The following is a 27,357-nucleotide window of genomic DNA, read 5'->3' as shown; positions in this document are numbered from 1 at the left end:
ATATAATTAATTATAAAACATTAGTTACCTCGTTAGAAACGCATGACTTAAATTACCAAAAAAATACTTTCACTTTCAATGTAGACTTTCTAAATATTCTCAATAAAATAATTTTACTTATCTTTTGTTTGTAACATTATTACGCGTATTAACGTAACAAATATTCAATTTTCGGGCCCGTATTTATAAATCGATCTCAAAGTCTGAGATCACTCTTGCATTAATGCAAAGCATTTATGAGATATTAATTATAAGCATCTCAGACTTACTTTCAAATCTGAGATGCTTATAAATGCGAGCGTTAATATTCGACGGACCTAGGCTTCCACACGGCCGGGAAACCTGGGATAGTTCCGGAATTTTATATGGTGTCCGCTTAGCTGGATGCTGCATCCTAAAAAGTGTGAAGCTAAAAATTAATTTCTTAGCAGAATATGTATTAAACGCATGTCTCGTGTCATAAGTCACGTTTTTTTAACACGTGACACGCGCGCGCACGTGTACGAGGTTTTTCATAACATATCTGTGTGAATGGTTGAGGAATTTACCATCTTTTTGGTAAATTTTAAGTAGTAATATTGAAAATAAATTATTTAAATTATATATATTTAATCTAATTGTATATACCTAAATACTATTTACTTATTTAATGAATATAAAAATTGTAAATCAATTTAATTATGTCCCTGACCACATAACCATTTACATATTAATTATTTATATTTCGAACTAAAATAATATAATAATAATAATATATAATAAAATATGTAATATATTTTTCGACGATTTCTATAAAAAATATAAATTAGAATGTTACTTAAAGGTAAATAACTTCAAACATATGGCAGCACAGCCTTCAATATATATTATCTATGCCAAAGATACCGGTCCGTTGTTCTCGAAGCGGTTTCCAGTACATTCGGCAATATTCGAGAGACTTCGGGAATGTTCGGTACAAGTGAATTATCTGTATAATATACAATAACTTCGCGCTTCGCGCTTAAACGCGATAACGCTATATTATTTGTTTTATTAATGTTTTACCGTGATTTTATTGTTTTTGTTTTTTTTTATATTTTCTTAGATATATTAGATTATTTATGTTAGTGCATTGCATTTATGAGATTGAAGATTTATTTAATAAAAAAAAAAAGTGTAATTATTTTCTTTAAAATTCTAGTAGGTATCATCTATATTATTATAGATAGGTACCTATATTATATAATTCTCATTCATACAAATCACTTATACAAAAAGTACTTTTTCAATCTAAAGACGAAAGATAACGTAACTAACTAGTTAAAAGAAAAACCCCATAATACCATAATGCATGGTATTTTCTAAGAAATGACACTTGAGGCGTTTATTTCCTTTTATAGTTTATTCCGAGTAAACACGATATGCACAGCATATTAAAAGTTATTATTGTCCAATGTTCATAACTGAAGAATATAAATTAAATCATAAATTAAAATGTAAATGCAGATGACAGATGAGTGATTGATTGACGTAGTTAATGATTTTACTGGCTTCTCCACAAAATAATTTAATTAAATGTAAATAATTTTGATTAAGTATAGATTATGGAGAAAATAAACTACTTAGCATGCCATGGATTCATCTTGCCAGTCGCGTTGAGGGGTTGCTACTGATGTGTAGGTTTAAGAGTCATACGAATCATTCTAGTAGTGCCGACTTCAAAGTACTTTCTAGAAATTTATTGATGATAGTTATATACAGATAGATATCTTTTAATAAAGTATTTGAAAAAAGGCACACGAACAACGAGTTTTAAATATTTTAAGTAAAATGGCGAGATTCATTTGCCAAAAACGAGACAAAAAAAAGAATTGATTAATGAGGCTTTAATTTATTATTTATCCATTTATTGTCAATTTTAAAAAAGCATTCCATGGTTTCAATAAAAGAATTGTCACAGTAAGTGGAATAAACCGTGAAAAGCGGGAACTGCCTATCCCGATCGAACTCAGGACTCAGGAAGAATGTTACACAGGAAATACGTCATGTAATTTTATAAACTAATAAATTGGAATTTCAAGATGAATATTTACTATTATCTATTATGTATATATTAACCAAAGTAAATTGAATATCAAAATATTACCTAATCGATTTAATTTCATTTATGTAACCCGTATTTATAATAATGTTTATACTTAATAATGAATGCATAAATTTCTCGACATGACATAATAAATAATAGTAATTAATAAATTACTTCAATCACACCCTATTGACTTGCAAAATGAGTTTTGTATTTTCTATAAAGAAATATACTTATTTTTTTTATTTTATTTATGTACTTATACGTACGTACGATACATTAACAAATAATAATAAAGTATTTATTTATATGTAGTGATAACTTCATTCTCCTTACTCAAAGAGATTAAGATAATGATTTTAAAATAAACATTACCCCAAGTGGAATCATACCCACGACCACTTCTACTTGTGTACTTGCCAACTGTGATATGACTAAATAAATTATAATAATATATAAGTAATTATAATATTAACTTATTTAAAAAAAGAGCTTCACGCTTATATAAAAGGGCGGGGAGAGAGCACGCATATTTTCTAGACATTGTGTTGGGAGGCGGAAGTTAACGCCGTCGTATGTCTACCAAAAGAGGATGAAATAAAAGTAATTTAAATATTTCAACCCGCAACAATTCACACAGTACACACTAAGAAAACCCACCTGGCATTAGGTGAAAGTATCGCAATGTCACTCAGCAGTCACTACCCACGCATTTCCAGGAAAACATAAATATTAAATAGATACTTATATACTTCGGAACAGAAAGTGATTTTTATTATAACTATAAAGAAGATAATGAATTACAGAGAAATTGAAGTACGTTACAAAGGCCATAATATGTACAGAATTACATATTAATAATGGTACGTAAATGTCACAGATAAGTATATAGGTAGTTTGGGTGGGTTTGGGTTATGGGCGCACACTAAGTGTTATTTCAATGCAGAGAGACACAAAAACAAGGGGATCGTAATTAGTACATTCACATCATCACATGTACTTACTGACTGACCTCATTAAAAGTTAACGTCCTGTTTAAGACTAATCGAATGTAGAGTCGCTAAAATATTTATGAATAATGGATTGAAATAATTAAAATATCTCTATAGACATGTTAATTTTCATTTCATAGTGAGTATTTACTTATTTCAAATATATTTAATAAAATCTTTGAGACACGTGCCAACCTGGGTTCTATTCCCACTCGAAAAAATAAATATTTAATACTTTCACTTCCTTGCTGTGGTAAAAAGATAAATTGCGACGTTAAGTTCAATAAGCAATGCCTCCAGAATTTGGCAGAAAAAGGAGAATAGGAGTGTCATAATGGGAAGGGACTAACTTAGCACTAGGTTCCCAGGTCCAAAATTAGATTATTATAATATTAGCATACGCATAACACATTTATTATTATTAGCTAAATCTAATATTTAATTTATATTTTCTATAGGTAATTACTTTATCTAGAATACATAAATTTAAAAATAAATTATATATAAGTACCTATATAAAATACTTTCAATACTCTACAAAATACACGGATATTGTCGTGCTCTATAAATATTCGACTCACACCTACCGGTTGTAAAATTAAAATTTGTACAGATAAATTCTCTTCCTGAAACAAAAACCACACAATAAACCACAAATTACGGAAATATACTTTTCTTATATTATTATAATACGATTTTTTACGTTAGAATCATCTGGAACTTCTGGAAGTAAATAGAAATTAAGCAATGAAGACGCGGTCAATGATCTCTGTTCTATGAACGATCCGATTTAAATGGAAGTAATACATACAGATAATTAATTGTTATTTTTTATTATATGTATATTTGGGACTACAGTAGATACTTATTATAGAGTTTATTTTTTTATTTTATAAGTTATAAATATATGAATTTAGTTAAGTATTTCATAATGAATTTTAATATTTACTTTTACTTAAAGTAAAACAAATAATATGTATTTTTATATTGTATTGTAAATATTGAATGTAAAAAGAATATGATAAATTTGCAAAATAATTTTATTCGTAAGAGGAAGTAAGATAATGCCGACCGATATCTGGTTAATGAGTCACGTTTAAACAATGATATTTTCAAGAAGATTTTTTTATTTTTTTTGTTGTATTCAAAACAATCAATCTTATGCGGATATGCATTTTATATGGGCTAATAATTTATTTTAAAGATATTAATATTAAAACAATAAATAATATTATTTAAAAGTGAGATAGATAAATTCAAAATTATTATTTCACATAATATTGATTGGGGAACGAATCAACTTCCATTTTTTTTAAATATTGCGTCTTATTATTAGATAGAGCAAGAAGATAACAATAATTGATTCCCCTAATTGGGAATCAAACCAACAACTGTCACGTTTACAATCAGACGCTGTGCAAAAATGTATGCACCTGCAACGTACGTGCTTATTTTGTTACGATTTAATCTACAAGAGGGTCGCATACGCCAAGTTACAGTATGTTATGCAATTATAGATTCTTCTAGAATAACATTGTCTGGTTATTAATCTTTATGTGACGTTTGGCAATTGCAACCGATTGGAGAGCAATCATGAAATTTACATTTTTAATTCACATAGATAAACTACGGAATTGCATTAGATATACATATAATGCAAACTACTAATAATTATTATTTTATTAAGTTTGTCCTGTATCTTTCATACGTAAGGGCGTACGGAGAGAACCGAAAGAGACACTCCGTTCTCGACGCACAGCCAAATAGCGTGTTGATTGACGAAGTTCAACGCTGCGATTTGTCTTGTTACCAAAGCAAAGAAATGAATATAATTAACTACTTTGAGTGGAAATCGAACCCACAACTGTTCCTCTAACAGCTGTGGGTTCGATTTCGCTGTGCTCAGCGCCACGACGGCCTTACTCTTATAATCTGCGAATATCATTTATATACATAATATATATTTACGTTCCTTCCGCATTTAATGAAATAGGTAAGTCGAAAATAGAGATACGATACTGATAAATTACTCCATTTTCTAATATCCGTTATTTAAATAAAGTCGTGCTTCCTCTAATAGGATTGAGGAAATATTAACTTGCATACTTATTAAAGGTATTTGTAACAACGACCGCGCGTTGATTCAGACTCTACTGTGTCATCTTGACATGAACGGCATCAGTTCAAAAACCGACATTTACTATTCGGTCTGGAGCGTACTTCAATTTTGTTGTTCAACTTTCAAAATTGTTGAATTATTCCCGCATAGCAGAGCAGGCAGAGGGAACCTAGTATTACTCTCCGTTTCCCACTTACCGCAGAATTTCGTGGAATTTGCTTTGGCTACAAGTGCGACGATATGAAAACAATTCATTCCCACAAGTGGAAATCGAACTTACAATCGTCGCGCGCTTTGCCGCTGTATCATTATATATAATTCATTTATTATTATTTAACATTATTATGAGATATGAGAAAGGAACATCGGTGGAGCAGCGCGGGGGCGTCGGCGCCGCGGATATTTTTACTAGTGACGCCTAACTATTCTGTACGTCCACTAAGTACACGAATATGTTAAGAAAATGCAGGTTACAATATTTTTTATATTTTTGCAGATATTGCTAGTGTTTTATTAATTTCTCTTATTTTGAATTTATTATTTAAACATTTTCTTTGTAGAGTAATTATAAAATCTGTGTAGCTTTTTTATAGCGTTATATTTAATAAATAGAATTTTCCCCAGTCAACTCAACATTCCTAGCAATAATCTTTGGATCGGATATTTGGGAAATATCCATAAAGAGGTGCTAAAGGTATAAACATCGTATAAGAATTCGAACGTAACAATTTAAGAAAGTATGGTTTAATAGCTAAAACGGTTGGACTGAATCCTAGAGCCAGAGGTTCAAGTACCGTTAAGGAAAAAATTGATCATGTTCTATTAATATTCTTTCTTTTTCTCTACATTTACCTTTTTCCATCGTGAGTACATCCTTTTACGGGTACACCGCCCGAGTGGAGACTCTGTAATAAATTTGTTTTCTAAGCGCTAAAGCCAAAAAATAATTCATTTCTCCGAATGAGGATCGAAACTTCAACCATCCTACTGCCAACACAAAGGCCTTAAATTGGCAATTTCTTCTTAATTTACATAAATTTTATTCGACTTACATATGTAATATTAGAACATCGCTAGTTGTATGGGCGAATTACCTCCAAGGTCCGCTCCCGTGCCAGCGATGACGCGACCGTGTTCCCATACAGCTGTTTATACACCCGACCAGTTTTAAGGTTAACTGATGCGACTTGTCTGTCAATTTAGTTTTTTGATATGAAGAAAGAACTGAAAATTTATGATTGTTTTTGTTTATAAAGAAGGTATAGACTTATAAGTTTTTATAGGTAATTCATAGACATTATATAAATAGATCGAGAAAAGGCTTATAAATATTTCGCAGATGGAATACGAACCCAGAACTACTGCAGGCGTTTTCCCAACAAAATATTTATGTAGGTAATTTTATATATAAAAATTGAAAATTTTAAATACTTATTTTCCAGCCAGACGCGACGGGTTCGATTTCCATTCGGGTGAAAGAATTGTTTTCATTTCCGCCACTCAATACTCACTGTCTAGTAATTTGGGCGGGAAAAGAAGTATTTTAACACTAGAATATCTCTGTTTACCTTGCTATTTTCGGGATACAACAGCAAAATAGATAATAAAATAACTTCTATAGGAAAAATCCAAAAAAAAACGTAAATATATTAGGAAAACGTACATAATATAAAAGACCCGTTAGAATCTATTTCAGCATCATTTGCCCCAAGCTTCTGGACGTTTGAAATAGACAACTATTTATATACTACTTAGCTATTTTTATATGGAGATCATTTTAAAATAAACTTTCAAGAGAACTTTCCTAGTAGTAGAAAGTAATAATGCAAGGATAAAATTTTAATATGATAAGGATTAATTGTGTATAATAAAGATAAAATAATCAATAATATTGATCAGAAAACAAAACAATAAGGTAAACAAGACAAAATGTCTGTGGTGTCATGAACCATAATAAAATAAAAAAAAATGTTTGAACTTGTACTTATTTATTAAATCTACATTAATATTAAAGCTGAAGTGTTGCTGAAGCTGTTCTGTTGAATCTCAGGAACTGAAAAGAATTGTTTTTTTGTACAGGTAATCCATTTATTATTTATTGGACAAGTCTAAACTATATCATATAACGATTATCGTGTGACCCATTGAACCTGCAGTACGACCTTGGCCATGCATAAAAAAAAACAAATGAATAGTCAAATTGTTTATTGCATTAACAGTAATTATATTTTTTAATTAATTATGGGTGAAATGTTCATACATGTACTAATCTAAGTTACAGAGCACTTATTTTTATTTTGGGGAAACAAACCGCAACCTACAACTTACAATCACTGCTATATTTACACATTATTTACACCTTACGAAATTAAATATATTCAGTCATACTAGGCTCCCATGCTAAAACGTATGGAAGCCTCTCATGCACTATGGACAAATCAATAAATAAATTATTCCTATCCACGACACTGAGGTTCTCCGAGTAAACCAGTTCACTTCAAGTAACTTAACGCTGATTAAATTAAATTTAAAGCTTAACATATTTTAGCTAACAAGTTGAAACTTTATCAACAAATTACGAGATGTTATGGCTTGATACCAATGTGGATAAAGGTAGCAGTTTTGAATAATTTTGGTTACAGATAATAGATTCAGATCTGCTGAATTCAGCTGAAGTTTGTGATGTTTGTTGTTTATCTCTATATAGTAACAAGATTTTTCCACATTAAGCACTAATCAAAAACCTATCATAACCTGTCTGAATTAGGCCCATATCCAAAATTATCTAAAACTTTACATTGGATTCCGATACAAATTGTTTATTATTTTTGATATCCCAGTTTTCAGTTATGGAATTCCAATAAGAGTGAAGGGAATGTCCCACTTTAACCCTTGAGCAGCAAACCTGGAGGTCTAGAACTCTGTTAAATGAGATTTCCAGTTAAGATTAATTAGGTAGAGTGTCCATTAATATTTCTTTGACACCTGAACTTAATCTATCTGGGAATTTGATGTCAAAGGCAACAAGTAAATCCCCTTTCCGAGTTGGTTCTTTTGGAAAGGGGAGACCATATCCTGGGAACCTCTTAACCGTGTAAGGTTTCACCACTTCACCCTGAAGGTTTACAGTTAATTTTTCTCCAGTCATAGTTGGCACTTCAATAATTGTCCCACATAGAGCCTGTAAACAAAGTTTTATGTTAGTTTTAGACTGTTGTGCATCAAATTAAAATAACTTAAGATAGTTCTAGAGTGGTTGGAACAAATTCAGTTTAAAAGTACTTAAGTACTTATTATGACTCATCAATTCATTGCTAGTAAATAACTTAGAGTCACATATACAATGTTTAATTTAATTAAGTAATTCTTAATATTAAATGCTTACCTGTTTTAGTGAAATTTTGGCTGTATATCTGATGTCACTGCCTTCTCTCTTGAATAATGGGTTTGGCTTGTCCCTGATTATGAAGACGATGTCTGCCGGTATTTTATTTCGACCCTGGTCACCTTCCTTCTGGAAAGTGATCTTAGTGCCAGCCTTCCATCCAGGTTTGACATGGATAGTTAGCACTTTATCCTCCTTCTTCGATCCGCCATCTGGCTGCATTACTCTCCGTGAAATCTTCATTTTCTTGACACAACCACGCGCAATGTCTTCGAGTGAGACATATAAATCATGTTCTATAGGCGGATCTTGCGTCTTATCCTTCCGGTTGGGTGATCCGTGGAAGTTGAAGCTGTGACTCCTAAACGCTCCACCAGGCCCACCAGGTCTTGCAGTACCCATGCCCATTATGTTGCTGAAAGGATCCATATCGACGTCCATGTCGCGGTCAAAGAACGTGTTGCCAGGGGTTCCGTTCAAATCGAAAAAGCCTTGGAAAGGACTCGCTGAACCGAAGAACTGAGCGAAGGTAGCTCTAGGGTCTCCGTGGAAGGTGTAAGAGAATGATTGTCCAGCGCCTGGACCATTGTGGCTTCCCATTCCACCTTTCAAGCCTTCTTCGCCGTGGGCATCATAGATCTCCCGTTTCTTCTTATCTGACAATACTTCGTAAGCTTCCGCAACTTCCTTGAACCTTTCTTCAGCACCAGCGGATTTATTTTTATCCGGATGGTATTTCAGGGCTAATTTACGGTACGCCTTTTTGATTTCGTCATCGGTAGCGCCTTTCGCTATACCCAAAATCTTGTAATAATCCTTTCCCATGTTGATGATTTATCCTGTAACAAAGAAACAGAATTTATTAGATCCGAATCCATTTTAGGAGACGCAGACTGATGCTCCGCTCCCACACGGCTTCCAGAAGTTCTTTCTTTACCAATTTACGTAACTTGAACGGGATATTTTTTTATAAAATTTAGACACAATATAGATAGATTACTTATAAAAACACTTACAATTACAATTTTTAATGAAATCCTCTAATATCTAGGTGTTAATTCTAATATTCACACACAACACAACTCACAAGTTCACACTATCTAGTTCACAAATGAATGAAACGTAGCGCTGCCGTCGCGGCAAAATATATACATTAAAACATCTAGAACATTCTGGGGCCTTCACTCCATGTGCGAGAGAGACAAAATATAACAAACAATACTCAACGACACGCGTAGAAAAGAGATAAGTATAAATTGAGCTGTTCAATTACGACGAAACTAAGAGGGCAGACTTGACGTCGCGATTGAAAAGAGTCTGTTTTCTTTGGTGAAGAAATAAATATGATGCTTTGTTTGTGTATGTTTTAACCAATGAGAGGTGAATGTAATAGTTTTACCCAATCACAAAATTTTATTTTAAAATATTAACCAATGTTATTTTTCTTTAAATTATTGATATATCCGAAAATTGTAAATAAAAACGGTCATGTTTGAAGTGACGTCCATCTCTGACGAAGAAAGGGATGGTAAGGATTAAGGAAACAAATGGTCGGCTTTACCATACAAATGCGTATTGTATTATTATATTGATAAAAAAAAAATATTTCCCTATAACCAATTAACAAATTAAAATTCTAATAACAATACGTGGATTTATTTAGTTAGGTATATTTTAAATTTTATATTATTAAGTTATATTTAATAAAATAAATCTACCTAAATATACATATTGTTTCTAAACCAAATCCAAATCGATTTTAAGTTCACTATCAAAAGACACGTGAGTGATAAATATTATGTGGGTCACTCATGATGTAGCGACTCACGTGTAAGTGCAATTGTTTTAGATTCTAGAAGATAATATTATAATTAAGTGTTTTTTTTTATTTAAAGCAATTTACGTTGTATCCCACTTATAGCAGACTAGGCAGAGTGTTAGAACAACCGTTGTCCACTTAAAACCAAATTTTCGAGATAATGCGTGTTGAATACCGCGCCGTTACCAGAGCGAGAAAAATATAAACAAATAAAATTTTTTCATTCACACATTCCTCCGAATTGGTATCGAACTCGCAACCGTTTAGTCAGACGCCGTGCCACTGAGCCACGACGGCCTCTGCTCCTTTTAACAAATTCAATTAGTCTTCTTTCAACAATTAATCAGAGCAAACGTGAATACAATTAAATGATTATAATTGATTAATTAGGTACTTATATTTAATAAAACATTCGTAAAAGGAATTAATAAATTATGTAGTTACAAAGAAATAATATTACCAGTTTAGCACATTAGTAAGTTGCAACATTTAATAAAATAATATAATCAAAAGTAATCTTTGCCATCTGCAGGCTCAACGGCTAGCTTCTGTATAGCCCTCTACTTGTAGACCATACTGATACCTACTACTTGTTTCTTCTTCCAGGCTCTTTATTAATTGAACTAATGTAATTTAATTCTTAATATATCCCGCATAGGGGGGTAGGCAGAGGAAACTGAGTGTTAAGTCGAGTCTTCATTCTCCACTCTTCGCCTAATTTTCGACAAATTAAATTAGTAGCTTCCAGTTCAAAAATCTAAAATACTATATAAAAATATTGAAATAAAATAACAATTCTAGCCTGTGAACGAAAAATAAAACACTATTTTTACATATTATTGTATGCATAAAAGACATTTCACTTGATTATTATGCATTGATTGATTGATTTCTCGAAATATGGCGTTTCGAGCGTGCCAGTTGAGCACAATTCATTTCGCCAATGTCACGTTGTATGGAAAACACACGAAGGAAATTGACCGGTAATTATTATGCATTTAAATCAATGACCATATTACATACGCACATGTCACATTTGACAGTTTCGCAACAGATGACAATTATTTGACAACACCGAGTATCGACTGACAGACGTGATTTACGGCAAAATGTAAATAGTTATAATACCAAATTCACTCGATTTATTTATAAATATGGTGTATAAATAGCGATAATAATACCACACTTTATATCAAAGGAAATTGGCTAGGAGATGAGTGAAAGACGTTTGTACTTTGTGTGAAAAAAGTTTATTTATCGAACCAATCGAAGGAACAGTGCGTGTCGACAACCTTTGTGATCGATATCGAAATATTTCTCGTAAAAGTCTTGAATTAACTCTTCCACCTGTGAACAAATATGGCAAACGATATATTACAAGTTAATTGTGACATATGTGCAGATGTAGCTCACGAGCCCTTTATTGAGTGTTGTGAATGTAATTTTAACTTGTGCTGTTCGTGTTTTGCATCGGGCAGTGAAAGGGATGAACACAAAAATGACCACAAATACTCTGTTAGAAGAAATGATTTTCCGTTATTCGAGAATTGTAATTGGTCAGCCAAAGAAGAGTGTAAACTTCTGTCAGCTCTTTCCATATACGGTTATGGCAACTGGGAAGAAATTTCTAAGCAAGTCCATACTCGTACTAAATTAGAATGTCAGGAGCATTACAAAAAGTATTATATAGAAAAAGTTCAATATGAAGAATTGAAGTTAATTCCTGAAACTGATCAATCATTATTTCCTAAGCTTTTGACACCTTATTTGTATAGTAATGAGTTAAGCTTTAACCCGCCAAGAAATAATCAGTCAGATCAGTTGCTAGCTGGGTATAATGCGTACAGGTCTGAGTTTGAAGTAAGCTATGATCACAATGCCGAGAGCATATTCAATATTGAAGATACCTACTCTGATGAAGATGATGACGAATGTATGGATGCTTTAAAGATAAGCTTAGTTAATGCGCTTAACACTAGATTAAAAGAAAGGCGACGGAGATACAAAATTATACAGAATCATGGTCTAATTATGATCAACAAACTGATATCCTGGCTCAATAGGTTTGATGTCACTCTATCAAGATCCAAGTCAGAAAGATTGTTAACATTTATGCAATTTATGACTGGAATGCAATTTGATGCATGCATAGAATCTTTGCATTTAGAAGATGAATTAATGAGTAAGCTAGTTAGATTATGTGAATATCGTAGAAATGGTATCAAAACATTATATTCTGCAAGTTTATATATGCAGTTGAGGAAGGAAAATGAGTTAGTTGTTAAGGAACAACGATACACCACTTCTGTCATGATGAAAAAGTTTGATAGTCAATCACCAGTTAAGAATAATAAGTTTTATTTTGGAGTTACAGGCAAAAGGTTGAGGAAACAATCTGTGCCCTTAGATATTGTTGATTTGCCAGGATACCATCTTTTAACAGATGGTGAAAGAATTTTGTGTTCTAATATACGGTTGATACCCAGAAATTATACGGAGATTAAAAATTTATTGATAACAGAAAACAATAAATTGGGTTCCTTAAGACTTTTGGATGCACGGAGAATTGTCAAAATTGACGTAAACAAGACAAGGAAGATATATGATTATCTCTTGGCGGAAGGTTTCGTATCGAAGCCTTAAAATAAATATGTGCACATATTTTGTTTTTTTTTGCATTAATCTTTTAAAAAAAATTAAGGATGTAAATGTGATGATTGTAAGTTCAATTAATCACATCTCTCGTTCTTTTAAGGAGTATTTAAAAGAAGATGCAATGTTAGACATCGCTTGTGACGGGCTCTCAGTTTTCTTAAGAAAATATTTAATAATATTAATTGTAACTAATTTTAACTATTATATAATATTAAGTAACCTTTAATTTAATATTTTTGTTATTATTGATGATGAATGATGTGTTCTCCTATAATCAGTTGTACATAATAGTATAAGTATATCTTCAGAATGTATGTAATGTAAACCAATGTGTACGACAGTTGAGAGATCCATGTAAATAAATAAATAAGTAAATAAGTTCAATTCCCACTTAGGAGGAATAAATTATTTGGGTTCAGTGAAAAGAAAAGGCTCAGCGTTAGATTATGCCACTTAAAACGCAATGTCTCGAAAATGCTATGTGCGGGATATAACGTGAAGTTAAAAAATAGCTTTAATTGGTATGTTTGTGAAAAAAATAAATACAACAGGTAGCAACACTTACTTTAAAACCAAATTTTTGGTATAAAAATATAGCAGGGTTAGTTGGAGACACATGTAGGGTTACATCTTGGTCTGTACATGTCTGCAAAACAATATTTAATATTAATATCCTCATAAAAAATGTGACACTACATGACAGTGTTTGTCTGTAAATATTTAATTCCTATTTGGAGTAATCAATTTTGTTTTCCCCACACTGGTACAAAAAATACCATTGATTTTGAAAAAGAATATTTTAACACAAGTCTTATTGGGATGCCTATAAGACATGCCAATAAGACTTGGTGAATATATGCCATGCATTATCTGAATTTGGACGATTTAAGCATTTTCAAATGAAAGTAGAATATATTTTTCTATATTTTACTAACCTGTAATAAATGATATAGCATGAAAGATGCTATTTTAGCATTCCTCCATTCGGGCCTTGTTAGTATGAACGATATGTAGGCTTCATTATAACCTACATCAGGTACTAGAAAGGCAAAGCCTATAACTAATTTCTTATATGTCACTACACAACTAAATTCAGGATATTCGAGAGCTTCAGACACTGCAATTTAATCAAAAAATATTATAAAAAATAAGCAGCTTGACGCTGTATCCTGCGCATATCAGGGTAGGCAGAGGGAACCTGGGAAGGTAATGTTAAGAGACTCCATACGAGTGCGGCGCTCCTCAACACGCAATGTCTCGAAAAGGCGGAAGTCATTATAGATTCTTAAATTTACTTTTTATAATTAAGTCTTTAGCATTATCTGTGATTATCGCTTTCGATTATTTAGTTCTCGACTGATCAACGCGCAAAAGTTCAGGAATCCTTCCTTCAGGACCACGACTCATTGAGCATACTATAAATGGTAACTTACAATCAATCCCGGGCCAAAAGAATTGTGCACATAAATTATTAATAGCTGGTATATGCTGAGGACGGACGTAGGAATAATCTATGGTAGCTCGAGGCGGTGCTTTATAATTTTTTGTATGTCTAAAAAAAATAATATGTAGTTATATTATTATTAGTGCCTAAAGTTAATATAAAAAAATAAATAAATCAGCTTCATGCCGTATCACAGTAGGGTAGGCAGAGGGAACAGTGTTGAGACCCTCCATTCTCCACTTTCCATGATGCGTTGTGTTGAGTTTGCGAAATTTCTCTCTCGCCGGACTCTTAGCCTTGGTACCAGAGCGAAGAAATGAAAATATTAATAAATAATAATTCATTCCCTCGAGTGGGAATCGAACCCATAACCATCGCGTTTCAGTCACACAACGCCACAACGCAACACTCTTGTGCCCCTGCCCAACGACGGCCTCAACTTAAAATGAATTGGATATTTTATTTATTTAATATATATACATATATATATAAGCCTATAACATATATATATGTTAATTAGTAATAATACATTGGTGTACAATAGTTATTAAAACTTATGAATACATTGATACGAAGGTATACGCATTGTTTGTGCGTTTGATTCTCATTATCTTCCCATACACAGGTGCATGTGGTTCATTTGGGAAACATTTTTGAAATAAGTTTTCTTTCCGCTAATTTTGCGACAAATAGATCAAATTAAATTTACGAAAAATTATTAAAAAAATGTACCAACTCACCGATTAGTCTTCAAAAACAATTCCTCAGTCACTTTCAACCAAGTTGGCATTGACGTGGTATCTCTTCTTATAAACGGTTTCAGTATATTACCAGAATACCCCGACCTGAAGGTAGTGGGTTCGATAAGGGGCAATAAGAGAGTACCAAAATTACTACTTGATATTGTTCCGCATAGATTCTCTATCAGATACTAGAAAAAAATATATAATTTTGAGTAGTGGTTCATTGTAAACGCAACGATAACCTGTAACCTAATGTTAAGGCACTGTTAAGAAATAGTAACCTGGGAACCCAGTGTTAAGATATTTATTAAAATATTTCAGAGCCCCGTTTTCCGCCGGATTCTGCAGACATTGCGTGTCGATTAGCGTGACCTAACGCCGAGCTTTGCCTCGTTACCAAAGCGAGGTAATGAAAATATTAAATACTTTATTACCTACATCAATCGATCCTACAATCTGCCGCGTTTACAATCGCACCTTTGTGTCCCTGCGTCATAAATGATCTTACTTAATATAGTTTTTTAGTAACTTTCCAAAGAAATCCAGATTAGTAAATAAGCGAGTCGTGATAAAACAACTTACAGATCGTTGGAATCTGTCTAAGATACGTTCATTGTTCATTACGACTCGAGGATCTTCAGTCACATAGCCTCCTAATATTTGGACGGTTCTGTAACAAATAAAAAAGAATATGTACTTAAAAAAATATTGTTAACACAATATAAGTGGATTCTATGTTACTTAAAAAGAAATGTTCAGATTTTTATACTAAGATTAAGACTTGATTTTCATTCGAATTGATAATCTATTTCCATGTCCGTCTTAGTAAAAGCGAGCGCGAGTTGAGTTCTGTCATTCAACAGGTGATGTTCGAAAATAAGGGATAAGTACGTAATAGATTTTAACAGTGTCGTTAGACTTCTCTTAACCTACCTTATTGTAGTATACAGCGTGATGCAAAAATAAATAAATAAAACGAATATATTATACCACATTAGATAATTAATGTCATTATTTTTTTAAATCCGAAGTAAAGAGACTAACCAATAACAAAATTTCTTTCTTACAAAAATAACTTGAGTTCCGCCACTGAACACGCAGTAATACCAGAATTCGGTAGAAAATGGGGAACAAATGTGTATTAATGGGAAGGGACTGCCTTTCCACACTACATTTCCACATTCCCTCTGCAGAGTAGACCAACAAAAGCTAAAAAATACAATACATACTTATCCAAATCAAACATAGGCAAGTGACGGTGCCTTTTCAACCTTCTCAAAGACAGTTTTGCTTTCATTTGACACAATTCGGCCTTTTTCTCGCCATCTTTAACTTTAGGTATTAAATTTTCAATGTTTTTTAGTAATTGCACCTCCTCATATTCCGTCATTTGTACTAAATTTGTATTTTCCTGACTGATTTCTTCAATCCAAGGCATATTAGTGGAATTTGGTAGTGATGAAAACAGTGAGTGGGTTATAACCACTGGTTTCTCTTCTTTTTTGATTTTAGTATCGGTTTTCTTTGGTTCTTTAGGTTTTTCGTCGTCAGATTGGAATTCTGTGTGGTTGTGTGAACTTAGTGAGTCTGAATCGTAATGTAGTTTTGAGTGTAGGCTTGAGGAGTCGCTCTGAAAGAGAATTGTAACAAATAGAGAAAAATATATGGGGTTAACGGAGTTGAACAATGTCAGATTGTGTATGGGTACAGTATTGGGTTCTATGCCTACTCGGAAGAATGAATTATTTTTATTTTATTGCTATCAGAGCAAGAAAAAGTACGGCGTTGAATTTCACCACTCCAGCAATGTTTCGCAATGTCTTTAAAATTGGATAGTTACTGATTATTGCAGTACTATTTGCAAAAAAAATAATATAATCGAATTATTAAAAAAAAGATAATTATTATAAAACACACCGGTGTCACATTATTTTGTGTGAATGTAAATCCTTTGAAAATACTCTCGACATCAGAAAAATTGTCTTTCGGAGTCACATATGCTAGACTATTTGTCAATTCCCTTTCAAAACTGTCGTCCATATACTGCCTGAAAATAAAAAAATAAATTATTTAAACCAGATGTGGCACAGAGATACAAAATGTGACTGGTTGTGGGTTCGATCCCCAATCGAGGAAATTATATATTTATTTAAATTTATATTTTCGCTCTGGTGCCGATGCAAAATACGGCGTTAGGTTCGTTCGGCGTTTAGATCGGTAAAAGTGCTACACAAATATATACTCGTATATATATTTGGCGGAATTGTTAATTAAATTACGTAATTTTGAAAAACAAGTTACTTCTAATTAATTCACTAGATCTACTCTACTATATGTGGGATTTTTTTCCGCTTTAATATTATTTTCTTACTTAATGTCAGGATCAAAAGGTTCACTAACAGACGACGTAGAAGCTCTACTCAGTTCGTCGGTGTCCAAACGTCTCTTTTTACTTGGATTTTCATCTCCACTGTGGGAAGGTTCGATAGCCATATCAGGATTATTATTTAAATAATCTTTGTAACCTGTAATAATCATAACATTATGTTACAGTGTGGAATAACACTTTAAAAATATGCAGTTTACACTTTTATAATAATGAAAACAACTGAACTACCTGTATCATGTTTATCGAAAAAACTACGAAATGATAATACAGTTTCATATTGTGGTTGGGGTTTTTAATTAAATATGCTCAACTCAGAAATTGTATGCATATAATTTTAAGCATAAGAAAATTACTTAGGATTAAGTAATTGATTGATATTTAAAAATATATATTACCCATTCTAGTGACAATTCCTTTAAATAAAGTTTGATCAAATAACAACAAATTGCGTCTAGATTTTTGTGACATTTTGTCTTGAGATAATTCTTGTACTGAAAAATTAATAAGAAACAATATTATGAATTCTCTGTAATGGACTGTTATATATGGTTTTGATGCTTGCAAGCTATGAATTATTAAGGTACCCACAAGTTATGTAACTTTTATAATAAAAGATTTTTAAGTTAATATAATGCTCTTGTTATAAAATCATTAATTGTCATTAAAGCGATTGAGAATTAATAATAATGTTTTTGAATATAATATAGACTTCATAGTAAAAGTTAAAATTGCTGTAATAATAAAATATGCAGATGTAGTTCTTTTTTAAATACATTTTTAGATGTAACAATCTAGGAGATGTGTGTGTGTGTGTGTGGTTGAACTCAACACAGCGCTTTACCTTGTTGCCAGAATGAAAAAACGAAAATATTAAATATTTTCCTCAGATGGGAATGAAACCCAAAACCTGACATGTTTACAGTCACATGTTTGTGCCCCTGCACAATGACTGGCCTCAATATAACATCTCAAAAAAGTAACATAACCAACTATAATTATATTTACAAATATGTGCAGCAACTGCAGGTGAGAAATTATGAAGCAGCTTCCACCATCCTGTCTCTTTCAACACACCGGAACCAGATTGAAAAAATAAATTGTTGTACACAGATAATGCTCCTGCTATAGTACCTACCCAATTCTTTTTCTGTTTGCTAGAAAAAAAAATATTTTAGAAAACATATAAAAAAATATACATATGTACAAATTATAACACAATGATAAAATATATATTTTTTTACTATTAGAAATATTTTTCTTACAGTGGATTAAAAACCATGGAATTTATATAAATTCTATTGATGTTATTTGAGTGGCAGAATGGTGTGCATTGTCTTATTATCATAGCGAGGAACTTAAAACAATTCATTCTCCCTTTTGGAATTCAACCCACATTATGTTGCATTTACAGTCTCAACATTTTATATTATTGATAATTGAAAATATAATTTATATTATTTATAGCCTATAAATTCAGTTTGTTTTAAATTTTTTTTTGTAATCTTGAGAAGTAAAAATTGATGTTTAAGTAACAAAGAATTTACACTTACAAGGTATTTCCAAAAAGCTGTGTCCAAAATCTGTCAACGAAAGAGCAAATGTGCATTTTGTAGTGGAAGAAACCATTGTTGCTGATACCTTGCATGTGGGTACTTAAGTGATTTAATGTTAATAATAAGCAATTCACCCTGAAAAGCGAAAAGATAAATATTTTTCGTTTTATTTAGCCTGATGCTGTATTAAGACAATTCATTCTTCTCTTTCTATCTAATTTCGAGACATATCGTGTTGAGTGGTGGAATTCAACATAGCGTTTTATCTTACCAGAGGAAATAAAAATAAGTAGAACAGTCTGTAAATAAATAAAAAATATACGTCACTTTATACTGCTAACCTACCAAGGAAATTTATTACGTCTAAACATTTCTTCTGTAGATGGAGAACATTCAGAGCAAGTGAAATCAAAGAATATATCGCATGCAAAGTCCCCCGGAGTCCCGGGCCTCTTCAAGCAAGTTAGGTGTACAAAATTTGTACATGTATCGCAAACTAGGCCCGCACGGTCTTGCTTATTCTCTAATTCATTACAATATATACATGTTAATGGCATTTTAATACTCATTTTATAAAAGGTTTAAATTTATTTATATCAATATTTTAATATTAAATTGTTTGTTTTGATTTTGTTCTTTGACATTCAATATAACCTACACGCTAATGTCAATGTCAATGGCAAAACAAATTGTGTTGCTACTTGCTAGATTTTATTAATTTACAATATTTTTTAAGAGGCCACTATTAAACACTGAAAGTGAAAAGAAGATTCATAGAAATAATCTAAGATACGGATAGCCATGTGTTTGCATTTGTATGTAATTATTTATAACATTACATCTTTAATTACTTTATTTTAAAAAATTTAAAAAATTGATACAGGAGCTAAAACTCTAACTGATACATAAATAGAAGCGTCTAGAATTTGATCTATGTTACGATTCAACTTTATTTTATTATCTAGCAACCTCCCCTTAGACTTAATATTAATTTTAAGAGTTGAGTTAGGTAAAAATAAAACGATTTAATATATAAAAATACAGTTTTATTTAATAATTATTTTATCACAGTCTCAAAACTGATGCCTATCCAAACTTTATTCTCTAAATTCTCTAAGCCATTTATCTATATTTTGTCTGTGGATAGTCCTGGCCATTCTTACGGATGTTGGGTCATAGTTACTCGCCGCCATCAAGTCGAGGTGATGAGCAGCATCGATTATTACAACTGCAGTTACTGAGTTGCTTATGCTATTGAGAATACCACCTGGAAAACAACGATTTATATTAGTAAAATATGATTACAATAAAATATGTAAATATCTAATGACACTTTAACTATAGAGTATGGGAGAAAATAGACCTTAGCATTACATAAAAAGATTTGAATAAGAACTTACCTCCAGCCCATGGATCAAGAAGACCGTTGCTAAATACAATGTTAGAAGCTGCTCGTAACCTATCTCCACCGTATTCCACTCTAGCGCCTTGCGGTATCGGATACACGTTGTACTTCTTATGGCAAGATTCAGCGTATTTAGTAAAATTCCATGGACTGGGCTCGAACATGTCTTGTTCGCCAGTGGAGCACATCGGCATTACCATTTCCGTACAGGCCTAGTTGATAAAAATATTATTTTAGTTTTTTAAAATAGTGAGTAGTAGTTTATACGCATTAGCGTATAGAGATCTAGAGATATTTTCTTGGGGGGTAGAATTTACCTTTGAACAGATACTTACGTTTACGTAGATGTTGTTTTTTTTTATTTTTTCAGGGATTTTTTTTGTTACTTAAATTTCTGAGGGTGAGCATGGCCTAAGCCCTAATCTATAGGTACCTAACATAACGCGGGGAGAATAGATCAAAAAAATAACTTCTCGCTTTTATGACATAGAAACCATAATTTTTAAGATATCAATTAAAGACCTAAGTATTAGGTGACGTTCAAGTAATAGATTTTTTTAAAAAAAGCTCTTTATCTACCTGATAATCCCAACCAGCGGCGTCGAGGTTGCCGTAGTTATCGCCCATCTTGTAATCAATACATTTAGCTTTGCCGTCAAAATTGCCGTATGTTTGTACAACTTTCCCTATACCCTGAAAATATTAGACTTGTTTATATTATAATCATAATTAATCTTTGGTAATAGAACCAAACAGAGTGTTTACACAACAACAAAGTGTCGTAGATGCGAGATACAGCGTAAAATAAAAAAAATATTCACATGACATGTTATATATAATCCGTACAGACATATTTTGTTTTAAAAAAAGCAATATAATGATATATAAAATAAATATCTAAATATATAGGTAATATAATGATGCTGAAATTAACTTTCTATTGCTATTTTTTAGCTCTATGTAAAGCGCGAAGATGAAAAAAAGTATCACGGCATTGACTGTAACTCATACACTAGTAATTTAAATGTGTTATTTATTGAAAAAACGACTAATTAAATAATACAGTAAAGTTATAGTATATACTCGTAAGTATGAAATATGAATGATATACCTACAATATGCTGAAAGGTATAATTGTTCAATGTAGGTTATTTATGTTTATTTATGTTTGCACCGTACAATTAGGTAGATACCTTAATATTTTTTATAAATTGAAGCCCTGGCCACCGATGGCCTGTCTCGCCATTGGTATTGTATTTTTTTAAATATATTTTATATATCTTATATTATATTTAAAAATGTAAAATTTTCATCTCTATAATGTACGAGTACCTATCATAAACCATACACACCTCGAATAATTTCAGGTCTTTCAAAGGCTCGTTTAAGTATTCACATACAACTCTAACAGGGTTGGCAGGTAAGGGCACGAGGAAGTCCGTGGCGAAAGGATAGTTCACCATGGCCAGCGTCTCGTACATACTTTGCAAGAACCCCACTAAAGTATCCACATCTGTGGACTTGATAGGATCACAGAGTTTCCAATTATTTTGTAACCAAGCACTATTGTTTTGATTCTTGACGAAATTTCTATAAATAAATAAAATAATAATTTTTATAATTTATATGATTATTGTTACGCCTTTTTTTTGTATTCTCAGGGAAGTACTGTGGAATCTAAATGATAATTCGTCATTATAAGTTATGAGAGGTCTAGTCGCATAGGTAATTAATTATTGTTATCTTTACCTCAAAACACTCCAAGAACTCTTGATATTCTGCACACACGTCTTGCTAGCAATATTGAAACTGGAGGTCACTATCCTGTCATACACTTCGCAGGGCACCATGCCAGGGTACATGTGTATCGGAGCCGACGCCGCGATAGCGCCAGTCACTAAATGAGGGTATTTCATACGAAAATATGCTGCTAACATACCACCGTAAGAGCCTGGAACATTGATATAAATTTGATTTTATTATAATGAAGAGATAGATTTTTTTATTATACGAGTATATCTAGCGTGTCTCAATAATAGGCCATCAATTTCATTTCCGCTTTATACAATAGATATGCAAGTAAAAATATGCTACATGCATTTGTACAATCCTGACACATTAGAAATTTGTATGTTTGTATAATTAATAGTAATTTTCTCATTTATTAAAAACTGTTATTTATGTCAAAATAAAATGTTTATTCTTTTTCGGTACTTCTATATAGTTATTAATATATAACACATTTAAAAATAAAGTAAAAGAACTTTATTCTGAAAACAGCATATAAAATAAATAAATGATTTCACTTAAATATGAATAATAGACAGTCAATTGAAAGGGCGTAACGCAGTGAAACTTGTATATGTAATTGGATTTTAATTATTCTTATGAGGAATAGTAATATCAAATTACAAATAATTATCAACTACCGTTTTTATTCTTCACTTATAGCTGAGTTTTGTGATATTTCGTGATTGTTTTTTGGGACCAGTCGTGGCGCAGGGACACTTAGTGTGATTGTAAAATCGACTGGTTGTAAGTTCGAATCCCACTCGAGGAGATAAAATATTTACTTAAATTTATATTTCCATTTCTTCGCTCTGGTGTTGATTTGAAATCCGGCGTTGAGTTCACCACTCAACATGCAATGCCTCCCGAATTCGGCAGAAAGTGGGTACGGAGTGTCTCAATACTAGGTTCCCTCTGCCTACCAATTTGTGTGCGGGATACAGCGTGAAGCTGATTTTAATATTTCCAATATTTCCACATATTGTTAAGATACTCCGTTTTCCACTTTCCGAAAAAAACCGAAAAACTCCGAGTGGCGGAACTCAACATCGCACTTTGCACTCGATACCAAATCAAAGAAAATGCAAATATTAAATATTTCCTTTCCTCGATTCCCAAATCGAACCTACACCCTGTCGCGGTAACAGTACCCACTGCTACCGTGCCCCTGTGCCAGGTTTTTTACATACATACCTCCAAAAGCGATAACCGGATATTTCGGTCGGAGAGCGTCCCCTTGTAAGTGATTGACGAGATCTGCGTAATCGGCCAGCGCTTGCGCAGACGTCAGGTAACCGATATGTTCGTTGTCCATTGACTTGTTACCGAATGGCATCGATTTACCATAATATCTGTGAATTATCAATATTCTCTTATAAAAAAAACGGTTAAGCGCGAGTCGGACTCGCCTATAGTGGGTTCAATACTAATTTTGTGTTATTTTATATCTTCACATGCGATCTTGATAAAAATGGGCCTGCTGGATGGACAGACAGATAAACAGACGTACAACAACGTAATTCAATATAAGTTTATATGTTTTCTTTAGAGCGACCCTAAGAGTAATAAAAATGTTTTAAAACATATTGGCATGATTGATGGTATGCACGTAAAAAGAAAGTAGAGGGAACTTTTCTCCATTTTTTGCAAATTTTCAATGATCGAGATAGATAAAAATATTTTTAATATTTCTGAATTTCTATAAACGGACGTATATCGAACAAATGATGAGAATTTAAAACCAGCAACAATATACTGGGTCACGATGGCGTCATATACTTAAAAAAATAATTCGCAAATTATTATTTCAACAATATGTTTATATGTAGGTTATTAAACTAAGCGTCGTCCACCTGTGCTCCGCAAAAACTAATTTAGCGCGGTAGTCAGCGACTATGTCCCACATGAAGCCCGTGTGTTTCGCAAACGCCTCTATTTGACCCTAGAAATAAAAAAAATATGTATTAAAAAAAGAAAGAAAGTTCTGCCACTCAACACACAATGCCTCCAGAATTCGAAACACGGAGGGGCAAACAAATACGGGGCACGGAGTGTTTTAACACTAGGTTCCCTCTGCCTACCCCGCTGTGTGCGGGTTACAGCGTGAAGCTGAAAACATAGAGATAGCTCACTACATTTACTACTTCCTGTCAAAAAGTAACAAAGCATGTAAAATATTTGTTCTTGTCCACAATAACATGAATCTCATCATATCATCTAGATTTAGCCGCGTTTTATTTGACTGAATATGAATAATAATGGTAATTGTGACTTAACTATTATAGTAACACATAAAATAACCTTGTGTGTGAATGTCACACATTAAAGTATGTGCTTATTATCAAGTCTCATTTTGCGAATAAACAAACATTTCTATTGACAAGTATTCGAGATCTCGAGTTAAATTATTTATTCAATATTATACATATGTACTTATATGTATCCTTTTTTAATAATATACCTAATAATAATAATTAATATAATTGCTGATAACGTAGCTTTCAATGTGCGAAATAAATTTTAAATTAACATTAAAAACAAACGTATTACATTCAATTCAGTACGAGGAAGAACACAAGAAAAAATATTATTGGGGCTTTCTTTAACTGAAAACAATAATTTACAAAATTAAATCTGTTTGTCTGTTCGTTTGTTCACGCTAAAACGTTATCCTACAATCATAACAACAATAATTTTCACGTATTTAAGAATTATTAATTTCTTAATAACCGAAAGGTAACCCGAAAAATACCTAAAAGAGGGTGTTCTCTAAAAAAGAATAGACAGTATGTAATTAATCTTTTCTTAACAAAGATATTTAAAAATATCTATAGGTACATTTTTAATATGATAAATGCTATATTTTAAAAATGCATACAAACGTACCTCGTTTCCTGTGTAGAAGAATATCGGGCCGCGCTCCCGGTCCCAGTAGTCATTGTTCTCCAGATACCGGATTTGGAAAGTCTCGTTCCTTTGGAAGCCGAAGTGGTCCAGCGGCACTTTAAACCATTTCGTTTCATACTTATATTCAGATTTCACTAAATATAATATAGATGTTACAATAAATAATATTTTTAACATGTTTAAACGCGTGTGTCCTCTTCAATGTTTCATTTGATAATAAGTTATAAGCGTCAGAGTACTGACGTAGCGGTAACTGCCACTCGCACTTACAGTAGGGTCGACGAGTCGTGGCTACCGTGAAGTGTGATTTTTTTAACTTTTGCGTATTATTCAATCGGGAAGAAAATAAGGAATATCCTAAAACAAAATCTGCGCTGCCATCTGGTGCAAACTTCAGAGCGGTCACGTCACTCACGACTCGCCGACCGTTGTGTACATAAGTGAAGTGTCACAGATTATTGGATTGATAACGCCATTACAATTTTTTTTTCTTATACTCATATTAATTGCGTAAGGAGGTCGTTTAACTTTTATAAATTGCTTGAGGCAGAGAAAACCTCAGCTCAGTCTAGACTTTAGAGACATTGCATGGAACTCATCGCTGCATTATGTCTTATTAGAGCGAGAAAACAGTTACGTTATAAATATACACAAGTACTCCATATAAGTCTTACATTCATTAACAATGTTCTATCAGGTCAGTAGAGTGTGCCCCAATTCCTTTGGAATAATATAATTTTATTATACACTACGTATTCTGCATCTTCGTCCGCATGTTGAAATGCACTTATATAGATGCGACGTGTTCTATGACAGTAAGTAGTAACCCACTGTGGGTTACGTCGAAACAATCAACGTGATGTAATTTAGCATATAACCTTCCTCAATAAATAAACTATGCAACATTATTTTTTTTTTGATTCTTCAATTCAAACTAGTAGTTCCTAAGATAAATGCGTTGAACCCAACAAATACTTTAGCTTTATAACACTACCTATCCCCTATAGATAGAAATAAATTCATTCACCTGTAAGAATCTTTCAACATTGTTATTCGTTCTCGTTGTTTTAGCTTAATTTTTTTTTTTTTATAAAAAAATAATAATAAGTAACTCTCTTATTTTACTAATTTAAATTAGTTTTATTAATTAAAGGTATGTATGAATAAATACTTGTTATCGTATTCTTGTTAGTTATCAATACATTAAGCAGGGTATGTTAAAATGCTGTTCATTTTCTTGCAGTACCTATATGCACAAAGGAATAACTGTTACAAGTATAATTATGCACCTTACTTATTTAAAAAAATAGTAAAGAAAGGAAAGAAAGTTTATGACATTATTTTCATTTAGGTTTATTCATGGCAATAGATTACAGAAAGATAGGGAGAACAGAGGGAACCTAATCTTATGATACCCCGTTTTCCTCTTTACGTGTTGAGCAGTGGAAGTTAACGCTGGGCAAAGAGAGGAAAGGAAAATAAGTCATTCCTCAAAACGGGAATTGAACCCAAAACGCTATGCATTTGCGCCAGGACGGCCTCTAAAAAGTGTGAAGCTGCTTAATGCATTATTATCTATTTGCATGTAATGTAACCGATATACCTACACATGTACCTGTGACATTGATATCTAAGGTTTCATCTTTTCCACATCCTCGCTGTCTTTCCTCTATAAAGTATAATCTTTTCAATTGATGTTATAATAGGCCTTGTAACTATAGCACTAACCTTCTAATATTGTGTAATTTTAAACCGACGTCAAAAAAGGGGGTTATTAGTTTGATAGGTATAAATGTATGCATGTGAAATTATTGAATTATAGTAATATTTGAGTATGGTGTGAGTGATCTATTTAGTCTTCCATTATTCGTGTATGCATATTGATTGTCATTTTATTTATTTTATTGCTTGTCCACAAATTTTTCGAAAACTGAAACGGTTTAATTTTATGATGTGTATCCAATTTCTGGCTTAAAGTTATAAAATATGGCCCAAAGCTTTCCTCAGTAAAAGGCCAATCTACAACAAAATAATTTTCCAATCGGAAGTTGTAGTTGCTGAGATCAGTGTGATCAACAAAACATAGTCATCAG

The 27,357-nt window shown here is 32.2% G+C and overlaps 4 protein-coding genes across 4 annotated transcripts; 1 reads left to right on the top strand and 3 right to left on the bottom strand.

The window, feature by feature from the left end:
- Positions 1–7,366: 7,366 nt before the first annotated feature.
- LOC146536035 (dnaJ protein homolog 1) lies at positions 7,367–9,714 on the bottom strand. Its single transcript, XM_085192093.1, has 3 exons — positions 9,578–9,714; positions 8,562–9,400; positions 7,367–8,357 (listed from the first exon to the last, which is right to left on the bottom strand). Exons 2-3 carry the CDS (start codon positions 9,384–9,386, stop codon positions 8,124–8,126), a joined length of 1,059 nt encoding a protein of 352 aa, XP_085048219.1. The 5' UTR covers positions 9,387–9,400; positions 9,578–9,714; the 3' UTR covers positions 7,367–8,123.
- A 1,900-nt stretch (positions 9,715–11,614) lies between these two features.
- Positions 11,615–19,839, bottom strand: Atac2 (Ada2a-containing complex component 2). Its single transcript, XM_085192088.1, has 13 exons — positions 19,510–19,839; positions 19,162–19,299; positions 18,617–18,765; positions 18,007–18,102; positions 17,594–17,747; positions 17,140–17,269; positions 16,452–16,852; positions 15,805–15,892; positions 15,220–15,410; positions 14,469–14,587; positions 13,971–14,152; positions 13,601–13,681; positions 11,615–11,727 (listed from the first exon to the last, which is right to left on the bottom strand). Exons 1-13 carry the CDS (start codon positions 19,731–19,733, stop codon positions 11,635–11,637), a joined length of 2,046 nt encoding a protein of 681 aa, XP_085048214.1. The 5' UTR covers positions 19,734–19,839; the 3' UTR covers positions 11,615–11,634.
- Positions 11,726–13,425, top strand: Ada2a (Transcriptional adapter 2A). Its single transcript, XM_085192090.1, has one exon. The coding sequence runs from the start codon at positions 11,740–11,742 to the stop codon at positions 13,021–13,023; it is 1,284 nt and encodes a 427-aa protein (XP_085048216.1). The 5' UTR covers positions 11,726–11,739; the 3' UTR covers positions 13,024–13,425.
- A 354-nt stretch (positions 19,840–20,193) lies between the features above and the next one.
- Positions 20,194–25,644, bottom strand: LOC146536032 (lysosomal Pro-X carboxypeptidase). The gene is made up of 8 exons (XM_085192089.1): positions 25,244–25,644; positions 24,211–24,299; positions 23,552–23,709; positions 22,319–22,520; positions 21,922–22,159; positions 21,149–21,262; positions 20,565–20,781; positions 20,194–20,431 (listed from the first exon to the last, which is right to left on the bottom strand). The coding sequence occupies exons 1-8, from the start codon at positions 25,439–25,441 to the stop codon at positions 20,262–20,264; spliced, it is 1,386 nt and encodes a 461-aa protein (XP_085048215.1). The 5' UTR covers positions 25,442–25,644; the 3' UTR covers positions 20,194–20,261.
- Positions 25,645–27,357: the final 1,713 nt, after the last annotated feature.

The sequence above is a fragment of the Heliconius melpomene genome, chromosome 10 (assembly GCF_056956725.1).
Source record: "Heliconius melpomene rosina isolate 202511_hmr_F chromosome 10, ASM5695672v1, whole genome shotgun sequence".
Classification (NCBI taxonomy): Eukaryota; Metazoa; Arthropoda; class Insecta; order Lepidoptera; family Nymphalidae; genus Heliconius; species Heliconius melpomene.
This window is presented reverse-complemented; position numbering and strand designations above follow the sequence as displayed.

Excerpts from the sequence above, each read along its gene's own strand:
- Atac2 (XM_085192088.1), bottom strand. The coding sequence starts at position 19,733 with ATGAGTATTAAAATGCCATTAACATGTATATATTGTAATGAATTAGAG. Across the intron at positions 19,300-19,509 it reads AGACGTAATAAATTTCCTTG|GGTGAATTGCTTATTATTAA; the intron begins GTAGGTTAGCAG and ends TTCGCTTTTCAG. Across the intron at positions 18,103-18,616 it reads TGCAGTTGCTGCACATATTT|TACAAGAATTATCTCAAGAC; the intron begins GTAAATATAATT and ends TTAATTTTTCAG.
- Ada2a (XM_085192090.1), top strand. The coding sequence starts at position 11,740 with ATGGCAAACGATATATTACAAGTTAATTGTGACATATGTGCAGATGTA.
- LOC146536035 (XM_085192093.1), bottom strand. The coding sequence starts at position 9,386 with ATGGGAAAGGATTATTACAAGATTTTGGGTATAGCGAAAGGCGCTACC. Across the intron at positions 8,358-8,561 it reads CCAAAATTTCACTAAAACAG|GCTCTATGTGGGACAATTAT; the intron begins GTAAGCATTTAA and ends CTTTGTTTACAG.
- LOC146536032 (XM_085192089.1), bottom strand. The coding sequence starts at position 25,441 with ATGTTAAAAATATTATTTATTGTAACATCTATATTATATTTAGTGAAA. Across the intron at positions 24,300-25,243 it reads TCTTCTACACAGGAAACGAG|GGTCAAATAGAGGCGTTTGC; the intron begins GTACGTTTGTAT and ends TTTTATTTCTAG. Across the intron at positions 23,710-24,210 it reads TTAGTTTTTGCGGAGCACAG|ATATTATGGTAAATCGATGC; the intron begins GTGGACGACGCT and ends GATAATTCACAG.